The 21,384-nt window shown below is 37.8% G+C and overlaps 1 protein-coding gene across 4 annotated transcripts in view; it reads right to left on the reverse strand.

Moving 5' to 3' along the window:
* The window catches only part of API5 (apoptosis inhibitor 5), a 32,303-nt gene that overhangs the window by 7,784 nt on the left and 3,135 nt on the right, over nucleotides 1-21,384 (reverse strand). For 2 of the 4 annotated variants that reach the window (XM_025355429.1, XM_025355428.1), the window contains exons 2-13: nucleotides 17,759-17,920; nucleotides 16,082-16,175; nucleotides 15,519-15,584; nucleotides 14,859-15,010; nucleotides 13,077-13,283; nucleotides 10,236-10,340; nucleotides 8,971-9,060; nucleotides 7,969-8,150; nucleotides 6,817-6,910; nucleotides 6,308-6,364; nucleotides 1,360-1,436; nucleotides 763-899 (exon numbers count right to left, since the gene is read on the reverse strand). In XM_025355429.1, the coding sequence (XP_025211214.1) occupies nucleotides 763-899; nucleotides 1,360-1,436; nucleotides 6,308-6,364; nucleotides 6,817-6,910; nucleotides 7,969-8,150; nucleotides 8,971-9,060; nucleotides 10,236-10,340; nucleotides 13,077-13,283; nucleotides 14,859-15,010; nucleotides 15,519-15,584; nucleotides 16,082-16,175; nucleotides 17,759-17,920 (1,423 nt within the window). The remainder of the gene's footprint in view (nucleotides 1-762; nucleotides 900-1,359; nucleotides 1,437-6,307; nucleotides 6,365-6,816; nucleotides 6,911-7,968; nucleotides 8,151-8,970; nucleotides 9,061-10,235; nucleotides 10,341-13,076; nucleotides 13,284-14,858; nucleotides 15,011-15,518; nucleotides 15,585-16,081; nucleotides 16,176-17,758; nucleotides 17,921-21,384) is intronic. The other 2 variants (XM_025355430.1, XM_025355432.1) reach the window with 2 other exon arrangements.

The raw sequence follows: 21,384 nt of genomic DNA on the forward strand, positions 1-21,384 counted from the left end.
CGTTGGGTTTACAGTTGTGAGCTACCACGCCTGCCTAAACTTTGTCTTCTTAAGCAAGGTAAGGAACTGACCTGATATTTCTCTCCATTCTTTTAAAAAAAAGATCCATGAGGAAATAAGCTAATGAGAGATAAACTTTACTTTTGATTCAATAGCCATGGGAGAGGATGGACTGGTATGAAGCTCTCCTGGCTCTAATGGCTAAAGGGGAATAGGAAGCACTTATAGGAGGATTGCATTCTGGGTAGAGGGAGAGACTGCAATAGAACACATCTTCCTTGCTAGATGATGCCTGAACATCTGACTCCACTTCTGTGACTTCTTTTCAACTAGCTACAGGAGATGGGAGTATAGGCAGCAAGCTGACAACGTCCAAGAAAGAGCATTCATACTATTATCTCTCAGAAGCTATACCCATCCCTGAGGGAGAATGCACAGAATGCCTTGCCTTGAAGCTGCAACTGGGAAAGCATGGAAAGAATGGTTCGGTCAATTTCCTTTGTTTCTGTTGGTTCCTCTGAATACAAGAGGCATATTTTTCTTTAAGTGCTTACTGTTTAATGTTGCATGCTCAATACAGTGAGCCCACAATGAGAGAGGAATGGGATAAATCGTTTCCTCAACAGCCCTAGTTCTCCAAGCTAATTCAGAAAAGTCATCGGATAGAACCATGACACTGTAAATAATTACTAATTAAAATAAAGTACAACACAATTTCTGCCTAATCTCCCATATTGCTTGTACCCAAACGGAAACGCTCACCATAATTAAAGTTGCCCAAATTGCTGCTATATTTCCCACTGGGAGGGTTATAAATCTGCCTGGCATCTCTTTTTGGTCCTGCTGAAGATTTCTTGGGTGGTGAACCTGAAGTTGTATCTTCACTGGCTCTCTTTTGCCTGTAACAATAGGAAGAACAGCAATTAAAAAACATTCTATTATGCCAAAATCTATCAATACATTTATAATTTAGCATATCAGTTATGAAAGACATCCTAAAGAGGATAATCTCATCAGAAAAAAGGAATTAACATTTGATGTCATCAAATTAACCATAGTTTGGTTATGCAGACAATGTCAGAAGGCATTTACAAGGCTTTAAAATAATCTGAAATATGTAGCTTCATAGACTTACATGCAAGTGACTCACTTTACAAAACGTGTCAGAAAAAAATCGTTTTGTTACAGGAATACAAGTAAGGCCGAAAGTTCCAGGGTTGCCTCCCATCAGTTTATTTTACAAATATTGAAAGCAGATTTTTATATGAATCATTTAACACTGCACCCTTTTGAACAGTAAATGTAACTACTGAATTAAGTTTTGATAATACTCAAATCTCTTTTAAATATATTTCTTACCCAATCTCAACCTTTTGTACAGGTTTCCAGGATAGTGTTACTGTGCTCTTATAAGAAGGAGGAATGTGGAAGAGATCCTGGAGAGAAAAAATCAGACAAGAATTCTAATGTATTTGTTGGTGGCAGGGAGTGGTGGTGAGGGTAGGAAACCAAGACAGATCTTAAAGATTAAATTTAGGAGACAGAGCTTACTGCAACAGAAAATTAAACAGAAACAATTTTGTTTACAAATCACGTCTATTACCTCATTAACATAACTTTGTGCACATAACAAACTGTAGTGTAGCTAATTTTTTTCTAAATGTCAGTATACATTTCAGGATAAAATATATCAATATTTATCCAGTTTAATAAACAAAGTCAGCAAATAAATTTTGTTTTTGGTTTGTTTTTGCACAGATGCAGTCACCATGGTGCTTTAAGGAAAATACAATGGTGCAATCTGCATGTGCTTTTGCAAATTTTTAAGTCGTTCAAAATTAGAAAAAAATCTAAAGCTTTACTGCCAGCACCATAGGTAAAGTAAAAACAAACAAAAAACCACTAAAGCTCTGGCTAATCATGTTTCCCCCTGCCCTAGGAAATATCTGTGAATTATTAATAAGGCAAAAAAAACCCTGTAAGATTTAAATACCGAATGACCAATGTGCTAGGAATGCAAATGTTTGCTGAATGTGTTAAAATAACCTGGAATTCAAATAATCTGACCTCATAATATCCTCACAACTGAATAAACCGCTAAACACATTTATTCTTAGTAATACTTCTTACCAGCTTTACCTTGATTTTTGTACATAGGTAAAATTAAATAAAAGTAAACTTTTCTCCCAGTTAAAATGAGTATACTAATAAAAAAATCATCCCTGGTATATAAACTTAAGTCCAGTGTACTATATAAATGTAGGGAATTGGCCAATGCAACATGCTTTAAATAAAAAATGCTTGAGATTTCTAACTGGAGTGATTTTGCATATTATAATGTTAACTGAAAAAGGGACCACATGAAGAGGAAAGGGCAAATCTTCACTTACAAACATGTTAAATCTCAGATGACGACAGGAAAATGGTGTATAGTTTAGGGATTCATTAAAATAAAAATGAAGTTATGAAATTAGATGAGTCTGCCGGGTAGGTAAAGATTGCAAAAAATGTTAAGGATAGATTAAAACATACCTATGTTCTCCCTAAAACAAAAAATTTATGATGTCACATACTTCTACCCTACTTAAAAACATTTCCAGATTTTCAGGTAAGGCACCTGTGATATTATGTGATATATACAGTTTGCCCACTGTGTCCATGGTTCCTGCATCTGTGGATTCAAGCAACTGTGGATGGAAAATACTCATAAAAAAATTGCATAAAATTATAAAAAAGCAAAACTTGAATTTACTATGCTGAATCTTTGAGAATGAAGTGATGTGTAGGTACTGTATTAGGTATGTAAAAATAAAATTTAAGGTTCTCCCAAATGTATTACACCAAGGGGAGAAGTTAACTCTTGGAAACTGACTCATAACATGGCTGTTTTCTTCTCTGATGCATGACCGTTGCCTTCCTGACCTCTGTGTTGAGATTGCATGAACCAGAGTCTACTCTTCACTTAAACCTAGACTAAATGAGGGAGATAGAGACCACTGTGACTATTACCTCTTTACAATAAAATGTTAATCCCTTTAGAGTGTAATCAATAGTAGCCAATCATATATCTATCTGTTAGCCTTTGTATGGAAAATGTCATTCTTTTTAGCACCTCAGTTTATGCCTGTATCAGTTTTTGCCCATATAAACAATCCTCATTTTTCTCCATGCCAGGAGCACTGACCAGCATTCTTTGATGTAATTCTGCTCGCAGATGGCCAATCTCATACTTTGTACCTGAATAAACTCTTTTAATTGGACCCTGGGACTTTTAATTATTTTAGGTTGCTAAGTATGATAAGTAATCTAGAGATGCTTTAAAGTATAGGGGACAGTTTGTGTAGGTTATATGCAAATACTATGCCATTTAATAAGGGTTAATCTGAGGGTTTTGGTATCCAGGGGGGCCTGCAACCAATCCCCCTTGGATACAGAAGGACTGTATTGACTGCATTTTGGTTTCTGTCCATGATTCCTAGCTTATAGCTCCAATAATTCTTGAAATTTCCTAAGTGACTAGAGCAATATGATTATCTTTTGCTAAAACATTTGGCCCTTTGTTACTGTTTCCTGAAAAGCTCCAGAGCAATAAAGGTGAAAGACAATCTTTTATTTTTAACAAGCATCTTTTTTTTTTTTTTTTTGAGACAGAGTCTCGCTCTGCCGCCCAGGCTGGAGTGCAGTGGCCGGATCTCAGCTCACTGCAAGCTCCGCCTCCCGGGTTCACACCATTCTCCTGCCTCAGCCTCCTGAGTAGCTGGGACTACAGGCGCCCGCCACCGCGCCCGGCTAGTTTTTTGTATTTTTTAGTAGAGACGGAGTTTCACCGTGTTAGCCAGGATGGTCTCGATCTCCTGACCTCGTGATCCGCCCGTCTCGGCCTCCCAAAGTGCTGGGATTACAGGCTTGAGCCACCACGCCCGGCCACAAGCATCTTTCAATCACACCTGAGTTTATATTAATAAGGTGATTTTTGAAAAGTTCCTAGATAACCACAGGATGGGGGAGGTGACTGCCTGGGGAACCTACCACATACTTTCAGGGTTGGAACTCAGTCCAGCTCCACCTCCAGGGAGGAGAGAGGGGCTGATTTAACACCAATAAAGGTCTATCTATCACTGATGGCCAATGATTTAATCAATCATGCCTATGTAATGGAGCTTCCATAAAAACAGAAAAGGACTGTGTGTGTGTGTGTATGTGTGTGTGTATGAGAGTGAGGGGGGTTGGGTGTTCCAGGACGGAATATGAACAAGAACACATCCACGTGCTGGGAGAGCAGTACGCCCCAACTCCATGGGGATGGAAACTCCTGCACTCAGGACCCTTCAAGACCTCTCCCTATGTATCTCTTCACCTGGCTGTTCATATGTATCCTTTATAACAAACCAGTAAACGTAAGTAAGTGTTCCCCTGAGTTCTGTAAGCTGCTCTAGCAGCTTAAGTTTGGTTAAATTGTGGGAACCCCCATTTATAGCCAGCCAATCAGAAGCATGGGTAAAACAACTTGTAGCTTACAACTGTCATCAGAAGTGGTCTTGTGGGACTGGGCCCTCAACATGTGGAATCTGATGCTACCTCTAGGTAGATAGTGTCAGGACTGAATTGGAGGACACACAGCTAGTATCCACTGCAGAACTATTTACTTACTTGATGTATGGGGAATAACCTCCACCCATCTGGTGTTAGAAGTGCATTGTGAGTACAGCAGGAGAAACTGACTTTATTCCTATATTCACAGAGCACTCTACACACAGGTTGCGGACCCTATTCATCTCTCTTCCCCATACCTTCCTTTAGATAACTTACAGATTCCTGAAAAGAACATTTTCTCATCTGCATGCAGGTAATAAGCATTTGCTAAGTTTAAAATGTTCTTAACACATTGTATCTTCAACATAGACTTTTATCAGCGGTTCAAATACAGTCAAATCTCACATTTTTATATATGAATTTACTATGCAAAATAATTTATTTTTAAGATTTGTAATAAATGGCAGCTACTGGAAACATTTCCTTAGGAGATTAGTATAATATTCTTACCTCTTCTGTGTTTAATGCCTTTTCACTTTTCTACTTGGCACTATGATACTCCTTCCTCAACATCTAATCAGAGCTGCTTTTTCTCAAATGCTTCCCTCTCTCTCCTGACACAAACTGCAGTTGACCCTTGCACAACTTGAATTTGAACTACATGGTCTCATTTATACGCAGATTCTTTCCAATAAAAGTTACACCTAGTGTGCCTGTCTCTCCTTCTACCTCTTTTGCCTGGTACCCCGAGACAAGACCAACCCCTCCTCTTTCTCCACCTACTAAATGTGAAGATAACAAGGATGAAGACCTTTGTGATAATACACTTCCACTTATTTTCTCTTCTTTATAATAAACCTTTTTTTTCTGCAGCTTTATTGTAATACAGTATATACTACATATACAAAATGTGTTAATTAACTGTTTATGTTATTGGTAAGGCTTCTTGTCCACAGAAAGCTATTAGTGTTTTTAAATGATTTTTTATAAAGCCAGTCAAATTTAGCAGTGGGGTGGGGGTTGTATACCAATTTTGGTGATGATAATGTTAGTAAGTTCTGATAACCCACTACCATTGTACCAGCCAGTGGTTAAGTTTTGGGGGAGTCAAAAGGTATGCATGGGGTCGGTATCCCTCAGCCCTTCATTATTCAAGGGTCAACTATAATTATTCCATATCATTTTTACATTAGCTTTAAGGCATACTAGTCCCAATTTTTGTTACTGGCAGGTTACGTGCTGTAGGTGTTACAAATACTGTTTCTTTTTCCCATCTGGCACAATACAATTAAGCTGTAATTGTATTGTATGATATAAGTGATGGCTACCTTATGATTTTTTCTGGTTCTCTCAGGTTATTATTTTATTTAGGCTAGCAGATACTTGGGAAGGGTAAAGAGAATCGAAAAGTAATTATGGCTTAATGGAAAGGTATACCCTAGCCTACAGTACAGAAAGCTCTCAATTTATTACGTAGTCAGGTTTATAAAAAAACAAACACAGGGAAACATTTCATTGTGCTACACACCACATGTCCATTCTTAAGAGTAAGCAAAACAGGGATTTACTGGCCACTCAAAAGAACCCAATAGCATTAAGACCACTAGAACTTAAGTCACTGAAATTTCTTAGACTCTATCTATCTGTTTCAATGCTTTGAGATAGAAGTTTGCAAGCTTCCCTTTGTTGGAAGTATCTTATATAAAACTTTAAAATAAGTAAATGTATGATTTTGTGGTAACTGCAGAAATGTCACTTGGTATTACAGACTTACCTTGATTAAAACATTGATATTGTTTGTTATTTTCAATGCAACGACTTTAATCTTGTTCTGCAAAGGGAAAGGAAAATTAAGACAAACTGCCAATAATTTCTATGAGGCGTAATCCATTCTGACACAAAACTAGAGTAATTACACTTCTCTATCAGAATCACTTGTACGGTCTTTACATAATTCCTTGGTTTAAATCTATAGATAATGTGTATTCCTATTGCTTGACTCTAAACAAATCTAGATGTGGCAAAGGAAGTAAATAATCTGTGTTCCCTTGACAGGTTAGAATGTACCTAAAAAATGAGTAAGGTCACATACAAATAGAAGTTGTTTTAAAATAAATCAGGTTAAGTTATAGGAACACAATGAAAATCTAAAAATATTTCATTAGGACTGGGATGAAGACTGTTAAATTACGTGAGATAAGGGAAAATGAAAAACTCCCAACACAAGTCTATATAGTTTGGTATGGAGCTAGCAGTTTATGAAATGTGAGCCAGTATTCTTACCTCTTCTGTTTTTAAGGCCTCACCCGTTTTACCCTGGAGAGCTAAGCGAAGTTGTCTGATATAAACTTGCAGGCCCCGTGCAAAGTACTGCAGCCTAAATGAAAACGTATTTGTTAATTAGCAATTCATCACTTCAATTTTGTTTTTAAACTCAATCTTATACTATAGCAAAATGATCCTAAGTGCAGAAATGGCTACATGACCAATAAATTAAAGAACAAAATTTTAAGTTGCTTCTGATCAAGAGCTTCATCAAGTATCAAACTTCCGCCTTACCACATGGTAGTAACAGGTAACACAATGGCTCAAGCATTTCAAAATTTAAGATGTGAATTTGTTAATGGAACAATTCAATAAGCGGTGTCTTTGTGAAAACTACTTATATTGACTTCTCCAGGGCTGCTTCTCCAGTAACACTAACATATTATTAATAACCATAGCTACAGTTTACTAATACCTACTACTTGCCAGGCACTGTGCTAAAAGCTGTACATTCACTGTCTTATTAAATTCCCACAACTCTATGAGGTAGGTACTATTATCATTTAACAACTGAGAAAAATTTGGGGAGAATAAGAGATGTTAGGGTACCTGCTCAAGATCATAAAACAAGTAGGAAGAGCTAGAGTCCTTTATTCCCCCATGGATTTGTTAAGTCATTTCTGTCTTTTTTTTTTTTTTTTTAAGTTTGCTTGTTCCTTTTTTTAGAGACATGATTTCATCGCCCAGACAAGAGTGCAGAGGCATGACTGCAGCTCACCGTAACCTCGAGCTCCTGGGCTCAAGTGAGCCTCCCATCTCAGTGTTGCAAGTAGCTGGGACTACTGGTGTGTCACCATGCTCTGCTAATTTTTTAAAGTTATTTTTTATAGAGATAGGATCTTACTATGTTGCCCAGCTGGTCTCAAACTCCTGGCGTCAAGCAACCCTCCTGACTCGGCCTCCCAAAATGCTGAGACTACAGACGTGAGCCACCGTGCCTGGCTCACTTCTGTCACATGTTGACAAACATGTAATCTGAACCCTCCATTCTGTACCACTGGGGTAAGGCAGGATAGGGAGAAAGCTCTCATAGAACAAAAGCAAAACCCAAGGAACTTCAAGATAGCTACCACCTTTGCCAAGGATTGAGCCACCTCAATCATATATCACCTGATTTTGAAATCTTTGAGCTTTTCTGCATTCAGTTTGGCTGTTAAGAAATCTGGAAGTTTTCGGCCCAACTGGTGAAAACTGTACAACAAACATTCCACATAACTGAACTGTAGCTTGGGTTCTTCATTACCAGCATTCTCTCCATTTTCTGCTTCTTCTGGAGGGAGGGGCATGTATTCCTAAGAGAGAAAAATATACAGATGTTTGCAATCTGCTCTACATATTCAAATTATAAACAGATATTCAGGGAATTATAGTGCATGTTTTTAAGACATGGAGCATTAAAAACTACCAAAACCAGACACTTGGATTTCTTTTTTACTTACTGGATCAATGCTCTAGCCTGTCAATGCTCCATATTAACCTGTTACAGCTGCTATTATTAATAATGAAAATTAATGTAGCTAATATTTATTAGGCACTTACAGACAAAGGCACCGATGCCCTGAGAGAGTAACCTTCCTATGGTAACAAAGTTAATATTAATAAACTAAAGAGCCAGAATTCAATCTAAGTTTGACATCAAATGTTGATGCTCTTAACGACTATACTATGCTTACTACAAATATCTTTTCTGAACATTAGTCCATATTAAGTACTGACTCATTACAGGCAAAGTGCTGCCAATGGCATTCAGTATCAGTGCTGTAACAACCCAGTAAGTTACATCTGGACGAGCACCAGATGTTGATGACTCAATTCATGCTAAGGACCTAATGCTTATCACTGTGTTAATTATACAAATACATCAAATAAGAAAATCACTCAGTGATGCTGCTAATGATTTTATCAGACAGCCTATTTTCTCCCTAATTATAAGAAACACCAAGATTAAAACAAAGTAGACAACAACATGTGGCCTAAGAAGCTAACAATATTTGTTAGGATTACTGTTTAACTGAAATTTCAAAAACTGGTTCTTGTAATCTAGAAATTAATACTAAATTAGACTTTGAGCTATATACTAACTATCCCATAAGGAAAGGAAAAAGTTCTTACCAATAACTTATCAAATAGTTTCCTTAAATTTGTTTCTAGTTTTTCCATGTCACCACAAAATGAACTCATCTCCGCCAACAATTTCAATACCTAAAACACACAATTCACTATTACTATTTTTATGAATAAGCAAGGGTTGTAAAGTAAGAGTAATTCTAGATAACGATTTAAGACTTTACTTATTTTCAATTATGCTTTTACAGAATCGTTATAACGTTTGAAATGGAAGAAAACCTTAGAGATGCAGCCCAAGATTTTACTGTGAAGGAAAGTAAAGGTCAGAGATTATGTGGCTCAACAAAGTCACAGGGAGTAAGTGGCTGGGCAGACCCTAAAACCCAGATCTCATGATTTCCAATATATCTGTGAGAAGAAGTATGGAAAATAATCCATATGAGACTTTCTGCTACAGGTTAATGATAGTGCTAATTACAAGGCGAAAATGATAAATATATTAACTTTAAAGACACACTAGTAAGAACTCTCAACAGCTAAGAACTAATTACTCCTGGTTAAGGTGAGCCTCATTTCCTATTAAATTTAGTCTCTGGATACTTACTCAAAATATTGGTAATGACCACTATTCTCAAGGTTCATTCCTGCATTTCCCAATCCCAGTCTGATAGGCCTAGCCCAGCACATTTGAAGCAAACTACCTTGCCAGTGCACAGTGATATTCTTCTCTATCCCAAAGACCTATGAGGGAAATGGCACACACATTTCCATATTTCAGTCCAATTCAATAATCACTAATGGGTGCTTGATTCAAAATCAAGTTTTGTGCCAGATTCTGGGGATACAGAGGTGAATCAGGTTAAACGTAGAGAGAGATTATAAACAAATGTTAAGTATTACAGATGCTGTGAAAAAATGTTTATATACATTAGAGATACAAAGGTGGGAGGGGTAGTGAATTCTACTGGAGAAGAAGGAATAAAGGATATTTTGTGTTAATCCAGTTTAAAATTGGCTCTATCAGTTATGGATAGAAATGGATGAATTAAACACCTTATTTAAAAATATTAAGGCTACAAAGGTAGAGACCGACTATAAAAACTACAGGCAGTGCTTTCCCACTGCAGCGAACCTTAATTGAATCCATGAAGCAGTCCTAATGCAATTAATTCTGGTCTAGGGAGATTGCTGGCTGGCCATTACCAGACATTTAAATTGCTCCCTTAGAAATCAGATCTAAGTTAGTGGTTTACATTTTTGTTAAAATATAAGAATGCCTTATCAGTGCTAAAGCTGACATTTTTGCTTACCTCCAACTGTATATCAAGACCTTCCACTGGGGTAGTCAAGGTACCGAGGTTAGGGAGAACCTGCTCACAGAAATATGTCACAAACCTTGTGGAATGGACGTTTTTCTGTAAGAAATCAAAGAAAATGCATTGTCAAAAAACAAATATTTGCTCAAATATTATAGAATTTCATTCAATAAATGCTGAGTGCTACAGCATCAAGTATTCTGACTATAAATACAATATAGTGCACACCCCAGCATGCCCCAGATATAACCTCAATAGGTGATCTACGAAGGGGCTTCAGTAAGTTCATGTAAATGTAATTAAAAGACAAAGAATAAAAAATATAAACTTTATTTATCAACATAAGCTCCATCAAGGTCAAGACACTTTTGGAGGCAATGATAGCAGTCATCCCAGAGAACTAAGGGTCCTGGGAACTTAACCATGTCAATGCAGTCTTCTTATACTATTAACCAAAGAAATGTGGGTGCCCTTTAACGATGTTTTTAAGATTAGGCAACAAAAAGAAATCAGAAGAGCCCAAATAAGGACTTTAAGGTGGATGCCCAATGATTCCTCATCAAAACTCTTAAAAAATTGTCCCTGTTTGATAAGAGGAATGAACAGGAGCACTATGGTGGTGGAGGACCCTGGTGAAGCTTTCCCAGGCGTTTTCCTGTTCAATCTTTGGCCAACTTTCTCCAAACAAGCTCATAAAAAGCAGACATTATTCTTTAGCCTTCCAGAATGTCAACTACCAAAATGTCTTCAGCATCCCAAAAAACTGCTGCCATAACCCTTCCTCTTAACTGGTCTCTTTTTGCTTGGACTGGGCCATTTTCACCTCCTGGTAGCCATTGCTTTGACTGTGCTTTATCTTCAGAATTTCACGGCGAAAGCCATGTTTCAACTCCTGTTCCCATTCTTCAAAGACATGCTTCAGGATCTTGATCCCACTTGTTTACAATTTCCATTGAAAGCTCTGTTCTTGTCTGCAGCTAATCTGAGCGCGGTGGTTTTGACACTCATCGAAATTTTTCCTTGCAAATTGATCTGCTGCGATGGGCTTCGACGTTGTCTTGTCTTTTCTAAAAATGAGTGATCCATTTGTAAACTGTTGATTTCTTTGGGGACATTGTCTCCATAAACTTTTCATAAAGCATCAATGATTTCACCATTCTTCCGCCACGCTTCACCATAAATTTGACGTTTGTTCTTGCTTCAACTTTAGCAGAATTCATGTTGCTCTGACAGGTGCTCGTTTTTCAAACTGATGTCTTACCCTTCTTAGTTCCCCAAACTATATCCTGTTCAGACATGTTATAAATACAGGTTTATTTTGGTGAAAAATGTTTTGAAATCCATGCATAGGTTTTTTTTCATAATATGCATTTTCCAGGAACTTTCTGAAGATCCCTTATATACTTTACTGCAAAGTCATCTGGAGCATTGGGACATCTATACATTTTGATCTCTTCCTTGATTCTCAGGTCAAATTTGGGACATGGCCAGGCATGGTGGCTCACAATCCTAGCACTTTGGGAGGCTGAGGCGGACGGACTGCCTGAGCTCAGGAGTTCGAGACCAGCCTGGGCAACATGGCGAAACCCCATCCCTACTAAAAATACAAAAAAATCAGCTGGGCATGGTGGTGTGTGCCTGTAATCCCAGCTACCTGGGAAGCTGAGGCACGAAAATTGCTTGAACCTGGGAGGTGGAGGTTGCAGTGAGCCAAGATCACGCCACTGTACTCCAGCCTGGGGGACAAAGTGAGCCTCTGTCTCAAATAAATAAATAAATAAATAGATAGATAGATAAATAAATACATTGTGAGAACCTTTGTGTTGGATTTTCAGACTGCACATTTCTGAAAAGGGATAGTTCTATTATTTAATTTTCTTTGTAGAGACAAGGTCTTGCTATGTTGCCCAGGCTGGTCTTGAACTCAGCCTCAAGCGTTCTCCCACCTTGGCTCACAAAGTGCTGGGACTGGGATTATAGGCACAGGCCACCACGCCTGATCTAGGATAGTTCCTTTAAATTGTGTTTTTCAAATGAACGTATACACATCCCAGAAGATGCATGGCCAGAGGAAACACAAAGCCTGAGACAGAATACAAAATTCTCATGACTTTTAAAAAAAGTCTTTAGGAAGACTAAAAATTTTTATTGGCCAGTCGTGGTGGCTCACACCTGTAATCCCAGCACTTTGGGAGACCAAGGTGGGCAGATTGGTTAAGCTCAGGAGTTCAAGACCAGCCTGGGCAACACGGGGAAGCCCTGGCTCTACAAAAAATACAAAAATTAGCCAAGCGTGATAGTCCATGCTTGTGGAAGCCACTGCTTGGGAAGCTGAGATGGAAGGCTTGAGCCTGGCAGGTGGAAGCTGCAGTAAGCCAAGATCGTGCCACTGCACTTCAGCATAGGTGACAGGGCAAGACTGTCTCAAAGAAAAAAAAAAAATTCTTTCAAAAAAATTTCTTGCTGCTTTGGGTTCTCACCAATTCCACTGTGGCCTTTATAAACACAGACCAAGCATCCCTCATCTGAAAATCCCAAATCTGAAATGCTTCAAAATCCGAAACTTTTTGAGCACCAATATGATGCTCAAACGTCATGCTCAAAGGAAATGCTCATTGAAACATTTCAGGTTTTTGGATTTTTGAATTAGGGATGCTCAACCAGGCACAATGCAAATATTCAAAAATCTGAAAACACTTCTGGTTCCAAGCAAGCATTTCAGATAAGGGACACTACTGGAAAGGTTTAAGGGGAATGTTAAAGTGAGTATTTATGGAAATATATACAGCTAATACAGTAATCCAAATACCAGGTGTGTAAAAATAAAGAGCTCACAGAGAAGAGGGGTACTGCCTGCCGAGTGCACTGTAAGAGCCTGTCCACACAGTCAGGATCCGAGGGATTGAAGGTCTGTTCTAGGTCGGCCTGTTCAGCCACCAACTCTACAAGTTGCTGTCTTCCACTCACTGTCTGTAAGCTTTTTAACCCAGACAGTATCTTCATAAATAGAACAAATTCTTCACCAGTCACATCTTCTAGGACCTGGAAAAGAGACAATTCAGAATAACAGTATACTCATCATTTGAATGGGACAGATCAACATTGAAAGAAAATAGCTAATTTATTTCAGTTACTAAAGTCAGTTTGATATTCATGCTTCCGAAATACTGAGGAAAAGGCAACTTCTAGCTTCAGTCAATTGAACTTCAGAGTAGACCAGGCATTCTCCAAAGGGGCAAAAATTGGTTCTTAGAAAATGTTACATTTTTATGTACAAAGCACAGATATACATATAGTACCACAAACAGATATACAGTATATATGTGGCATTAAAATTTCATGGAAGAGCAGTTAAGAAAAAAAAAATTTTTTTAATTCTTAAATTGGCTATTCAGGGGAGTGACTTTAAAAAATGGCTGGAAAAATTCTGTAGTAAACTGTTGAATCAGATTGTTTCCTATATTTAAAAGCAGTCTAATTCATATTAATATGGTAATTGTTGTACACAAAATAGGACACCTTGCAAGTCTCATGTTAAATCTTCCATATCAGTGGGTCTAAATTTTTCTATTCATGGACCAAAGGAGCTCACAATCACGACATGCTCTACCAGATTACTAGCTGGGGCATAGGTAAAATAGTCTGATACTCCCAGCTAAAGATCTATCTCTTTCTCACTGAAAAATAATCTTATCAATAAGGAAGTGGGTAGTAGTAGTCTGAAATTTCTATAGCCTGAACCATAAGAGTGATCACATTCTTTAGAGAAAACACTGAATCTTCTTGAACATATTGCTCAAGCCTGTAATCCCAGCACTTTGGAAGGCCGAGGCGGGCGGGTCATGAGGTCAGGAGATCGAAACCATTCTGGCTAACACGGTGAAACCCCGTCTCTACTAAAAATACAAAAAAATAACCAGGCGTGGTGGCAGGCGCCTATAGTTCCAGATGCTCGGGAGGCTGAGGCAGGAGAATGGTGTGAACCTGGGAGGTGGAGCTTGCAGTGAGCCAAGATCGCACCACTGCACTCCAGCCTGGGTGACAGAGCGAGACTCCGTCTCAAAAAAAGAAGGAAACTATTCCCAAACTTTGGCACATTAAGATGAGTGAAAAGTTAGTTGTGACACACCTTGCCAATCCTAGCGTCTACAACTATGCTAGATGCTGGGAGCAAAGACAAGCATGGTTTCACCCTTGAAGAGCGGATAGTGTCAAGGGCTAAGGTGAAAAGAGGTCATTTTGATGTGATAATATGTTTCATTTTGAAATAATTCAGTATACTATGAGAGAGTATCCTAAAATGGAAGGGAGGGGTAGGACTTAGAGAAAGTTTCCTGAAGGAGATGATTTGCAGAGGTTGCATACATTTTAAGGACACTACCACAAAAAGTTTAAATGTAATCAGATTCTTTTAAATTACCAAATTGATTCATCATTACCACTGACAAAAGTGCTAAATACAATCTAAGAAAAACTCGGAAGTTCTATGGTGGTTCTAATGGGATATATGATATACCATTTTATACACAAGCCACACATAACATTGAGGAATACTGCCAAAGTCAAGTATGTTCTTTTGCTTTAGAGAATTTCCACCAAATGAAGACCAAAGCTCACCTTTTTGGATTCAGTTAGTATAAGCTCTTCCACTTCCTTTGTTAAGACTTCATCTGGTAAAGTCTTAAGTTTCGTAGAAAGGAATTTAATTGCTCGTTCTCTAACAATGTCCTCTCCTTGAAGTATTTGGCTGAACAACCCACCTAAAGTCCCTGCAAAACAAAATAGTTGCCTGTAGCAAGTCAATTCTATAGTGTAATGGTGTTTTCCCATTTAACTCAATTTATAGTATTTCTTATCAAATAAGTTAATGAACTTCCCAAATATCATCCTCATTACTAGTTAAAAGTAGTCTGAAATTTCTACAGCCTGAATCATAAGAGCACTTTCTTCATGAAGACATAGTCAGCTTGAGCATAACTTTCCTTTTTTATCATTACTAATAATAAAAACCAAATATTTTGGAAGAATTTCTTTAAAGTGTCAAAGGGAGTTCTTCCAACAGATTTCTAATGGAAAAATTTGATCTGTTTTTGCAGTTATTTCTGCTGGTTTTTCTAGTCATAAACATCTTGACCTGAGGAGACGTTTTTCACAATACTTAAAATTTTTATGAAATAGAACTCTGGGTAAACCCTAGAGTTTATTCTTAATGAGTAACACCTAACTTTGTGATTCTGTAAGACATCAAACACAATTCAGAATAAGAACTGGCCTTACCTTTTGCATCCATTTTAAATATACTTAACAGGGCATTGTTCACTAGGTTAAATTCTGCAGAGTCATCTGGATAAAGAAAAAGTGGCATAATGAATATAAAACAAATTTAAAATATCATCTGCTTCAGTTTCAAACTTGATTCAACATAGTTTCTCAAGGTTACATTGACAGGAAACTTGTAACTTAAGCCATTTCCTCAAGTACCAAAAAGATAACATGTTCCTTTTAAGGGTAGAGAACCCCATCTGGCATGCCTGAAAAACTTTTATTAAGATGCTACAATTATGAAACGACAGGAAATTGGGGGGAAAATTATGATACATCAAAATGCTCAAAAGAATCTAGTCATTACACCTTAATAACAGAATTAAAAACAAAACGATACTAGGAATTAGATAACCAGAAATCATTACACTTTAAACTACTGAATGAAAGTGGGAAATTTAATCTCTATCAGATGTAGGACCTCTAGCTCTCCTGCACCCCATTCAAAACCTAAAAACAGAGTCAATATTTCAGAAAGAAGATATATATTTAGAGAAAACGGTAATAAAATCCCTTACCTGTCTGCAAAAGTTGCGTTAATATATCTGCCACTCGAGGAAGATTTTCTCCAGTGGCAAATTGAGGCAGTTCTTTAATTGCTTGACGTCGAATCTGGGCATGATTTCAAACAAAAATTAACCAAATACTATCACCTTTAAAATAACACACACAGCTTTTTTTTTTTTTTTTTTTCAAAAGACAAGGTCTTGCTCTGTTGCCCAGGGTGGAGTGCAGTGGTGCAATCATGGCTCACTGTAGCTTTGACCTAGGCTCAAGAGATCCTCTTGCCTCAGCCTCCTTAGTAGCTGGAAGTAGAGACGCAAGCCTCCACGCCTGGCTAATTTTAGAGGCGAGTCTCCCTATGTTGCCCAGGCTGTTCTCATACTTTGGGAGGCCGAGGCGGGCGGATCACAAGATCAGGAGTTTGAGACCAGCCTGGCCAACAGAGCGAGACTCTGTCTCAAAAAAAAAAAAGAATTTGCTCCAATTTAATATTCAAGTTACCAGAAAAAAATGTAAAAAGTGATGTTAACAATGTCTGGCTGAAGGAGAGACTTCAGATTATAAACAACTGTTTACAGGCTAATTATACGCAACTGTTAGGTTTTTACTACCGATGGGCTTATAATACAGTATTCCTTAAAAATGGCTACTGTGGCAATGTTATACCTAGTTAACTGTTTACTTTAGAATTTTCAGTATTGACTACTAAATACAACATTTGTGGCTATATCCTGCATGTTTAATTCCAAATACTGATCTTGGCTTATTCGATTTTTACATAAAAAATGTACAGCAGGCCAGGTGAGGTGGCTCACGCCTGTAATCCCAATGCTTCAGAAGGCCAAGGTGGGAGGACAGCTTGAGGCCAGGAGTTTGAGACCAGCCTGGACAACATAGCAAGACCCTACAAAAAAATTAAAAATCACCCGGGAACAGTAGCCTGTGCTACTTGGGAGGCTAAGGTGGAAAAAATGCATGAACCCAGGAGTTCAAGGCTGCAGTAAGCTATGGATGTGCAACTGCACTCCAGTCTAGGCAACAGAGTGAGACCCTGTCTCTATTAAAAACACACAAAAAAATCCAGCAAATTCTGCATGAAATGTTGGCAATTCGCTGTTTCATCTGAAAAGACAAGAGCTAACAATTGAATATTCTTAGGAACCTGTGTCAGCAGCCAGAAATATTACCAGTTAATTCTATTCAAAAAAAAAAAAAAAAAAAAAACTCAAAAAACAAAAACTATTTCTTTTAATCTAGTAATCCTATTCACTTATTACACAGACCATTCAGACCATTTTTCTGCCATGCAAAATATATAAGGGTAGTGAAAGTACATTTTATTTTATAACACATATCTAAGTAAGCACAAATTGATTAAAAACAGTCTAATTTCATATGCACAATGAATAACAATCTATGAAACAAAATGTGAGCCACAATCCATTTTTAACAGTGGACAAATAAGCAAAACTAAGTATTTTGAGATTCTATGCATTTTTCATAATTTAAAGGTGGTGAAAAAGGCTAATACATTTTATCATATGTAAATTTAAGCCTGGGTATGATGCCATGCCAGACCATACTGTAGTATTTTATTGTGTACTCTGATATATCAGATGGCTACTCCAATTGTATTAGCCACACACAGAAACATCTGAAAGACTGCTATAAAGTGTCACTCATATACTTACAGATACATCTTCATCCTCACAGAGGTCTAACTGTGCATTGATAGCAGAATCAGCCAATTCTGGAAAATGCTTAAAGAATTTTGGAATAAATTGAGCTGCTAATCGTTTTTCCTTAGTACCACCTTTCACACCATCCAGTATCACCTGATAGGCATCTTTATGCTGAAATAAAGAAAGACACATGATTTTGAAAGATGGGAAGCTAAGTAAAAGACCATAAAACATGTTAGCGTGTGCTTTAAATTTTTACACAGGCTAAGAAATAAGGTTGATTTTCGGAGGTTTACTACTTAAATGGGACACTTATCTTCCCAATTCTGTTCTTCCTCCACCTTTGGTTAATTTTTGATTTGGGGGAGATGGACGAGTCTAATTTAAAGTGGAAAAAGCATACGTGTGTTTGTTAATATACCAACGCTTCTTCATTCTAGTGATTACTGACTCTAGCCTTGTGACTGTGTCATGCTTAAAAAATTTGTAATGGGCCAGGCATGGTGGCTCACGCCTGTAATCCCAGCACTTTGGGAGGCCGAGGCGGGTGGATCACCTGAGGTCAGGAGTCAAGACCAGCGTGGTCAACATGGTTAAACCCCGTCTCTACGAAACACAAAAATTAGCCAGGCATGGTGGCATGCGCCTGTAATCCCAGCTACTTGGGAGGCTGAGGCAGGAGAATTACTTGAGTCTGGGAAATGGAGGTTGCAGTGAGCCGAGATCGCACTACTGCACTCCATCCTGGACGACAGAGTGAGACTCCGTCTCCAAAAAAAAAAAATTGTAATGATGGTCAGGTGTGGTGGCTCACGCCTGTAATCTCAGCACTTTGGGAGGCCGAGGTGGGCAATCACTTGAGGTCAGGAGTTCCAGACCAGCCTGCTAAATATGGTGAAACCCCCCTCTCTAAAAATACAAAAATTAGCTGGGCATGGTGGCAGACATCTCTAATCCCAGCTACTCAGGAGGCTGAGGCAGGAGAATTGCTTGAACCTAGGAGGTAGAGGTTGCAGTGAGCTGAGATCGCACCATGGCATTCCAGATTGGGTGACAGAGCGAGACTCCATCTTAAACAAGGAAATAAATTATAATGAATACCACAGACTTCACAAATAACTGCACCATATTTACTTAAAAAAAAAATTTGCCTGTTTCCAATTAGCACCACGAAGAGGGTGAAGGGAATACATTCCAGAAATTTAGCAATTCCAGCAATGTTAGGAAGTGCAGCTTAATTTTACCTCATAGCAGTATATGAAAGCTGTGACCATTCCATAGAGCCAGACAATTTTGGATTAAGACAGTCTCTAATGTCACATGTTTAAACTTTTTATTGGAACTATACACTCAAAGCTCATTTGTTTCCTTAAAAAAAAAATCACAAGTGCTCTCCCTCAAATACTCATAATGGGAGGAATCAATAAGTTCCCAATCCTCCTCAAGTGCTTGCCTCTAAACCAGTTGTTTTATGAAATGACGCGGATAAAGATAGTCAATAACAGTAACAAATACAGAAAGACTACACATATATCTTCTGTTTGGACATATTAATAAAAGTAACTGCAAAAAAAACCTTAAAAATTATAATCTTGACCAAACGTATACACAGTATAGTGTTTATTATGTATAAGGAGTGTTCTAAGTGCTTCAGACACATGAGCTTACTTCACGCCATCTAGTGGGGAATGACCAATAAATATCCAATGAACTATAGAATTCCCAGATTTGTTTTACATGATTCTTTTTGTGGATAATGCTAAGTGAAAAAATAAAGCAGGATGCAAAGTTACAGAACAACTCCCAAGTAACAGAAATTTCTGTGAATAAGGTTAGCTTCTTCATGAAATGCAGATGTATCAGTCTTCAGGAGTCATCACTGAAAAATGTATTATAAACACATCAAGACCCCGTCTCTCCAAAAAATATAAAATTAGCCAGGCATGGTGATGTGTGCTTGCAGTCCCAGCTACTCGAGAGGCTGAGGCAGGAGAATCACTCGAGCCCAGGAGATAGAGGCTGTGGTACGCCATGGCTGCGCCACTGCACTCTAGCCTGACAGAGCAAGACCCTGTCTCAAATAAAGAAAGGTGTATGACATACTTTTCACCGCAAACATTAAGAAAAGAAATCATGCTGACTTTTCTACCACTTTACATTCCTGTGGTTTGCCTCAGACTTCTAGGCAGGCTTCATAAAATCAAAGTTTGTTCTGACATCCTTACTTTTTGCAGGGTATCACAAATCTAATTCCCTTTAACTCAAACTTACTTATAAAGCCATTTGAAGAAACTCCTTACGCTGTCCAAAATTAAATGAAAAAGAAAAAAAAAAAAAACCTGCTTAAAACAAAACTTCCTTTTGCCAAGAAAAAAATATTAAATCTGGAATCAAATAAAAAGGCATCATTAGCAATACTTATTGAAAGTCTACCAGGGACTGAGTGACTCCTTGTCTATATCACCACAGGTGTTACTACTATTCCTATCTTCTAGATGAGGAAACTAGGGCTCAGAGAAGCGAAATAAATACTTCCATGTATTTCTGAGGGATTATGAACTTGGTTAGTCAGTGGTTTTAGCTTAATCATACAAAAAACGCTACTACAAGAGTGGTATTTCAAGAAATAAAAGTCCAAGAAGCCTACACGCCAACCCTACAAAGCTAGTGTACTCAATGATTGGCAGAACAGGAGGAATCGGGGTTTCAGCATTATAGACATCTAATCAGCCAGACTGCTGTGGTCCTTTAACAGGTGTCTGATACATTTTTTAACTTTTAAGATTTTGAATACATCATATAAAATTAAGTATATTTTAAGTAAATTCATAATAATTTGAAACAGAATTTAAAATAATAGTGGGCCCACAACTTGCTCTGTTATGACTAGTTAGGAGCCCTGGGCAAAGAGCAGCGGAAAAGGAGATTAGAAAGGTAAAGGAGTACACAAGAGTGAGACGTGAAGGAGTGGCAGAGGCAGAGTGGAGGAAAGGCAGGATGAATGCATAGGCAGAACATGGGGGTTACATGAGAAGATGATAAGACTGGAAGATTTGAGGTATTAAATAATTCTGCACTTAGAATTTGTCATCTGCAGTTTGCTTATTAGAATATACATGCCCAAAGATGTACGTATGTGTGTATGATAAAGTTCCCTTTATCCATTAGAGATAGTCTGTGTAAATGGTTTTTCTTATATTTTGTAAATGGTTTCTCTGTTCCTTCTTTGAACACATTTCTTCAACTATGAAAAAGAAATGCTTACTGAAGGGCAAGGTACAGTGCAAGAAGAGAATCAATCAATCAATCAATCAATCAATGGATTTAACCCTTAAGACGTTATAATGTAAGTATTGGAATAAGAAATAAAATACAAGTCTGAAGTATTGTTAATAAGTACATCGTGCCAAGGGGTTCAAAAAGAGAAGGATTTGATCTGCTTTGGGGAAATTAGCTGATAAAACCTCGGAGGGCTTGTGTTTACCCTTACATATTTAGAAGGCACTACTCTGAAAGGAGTATTGACAATAACGGGGAGGGACTAGTCTGTAGTGGCAGCAATCAGAAAAACTGTTGTGCTTACCTCTCTAGTAAAGGTTGATAATCAAAATAAAAGTTAGAAGGAAGTCAAGACT

Source organism: Theropithecus gelada, chromosome 14, assembly GCF_003255815.1.
Source record: "Theropithecus gelada isolate Dixy chromosome 14, Tgel_1.0, whole genome shotgun sequence".
Taxonomy (NCBI): domain Eukaryota; kingdom Metazoa; phylum Chordata; class Mammalia; order Primates; family Cercopithecidae; genus Theropithecus; species Theropithecus gelada.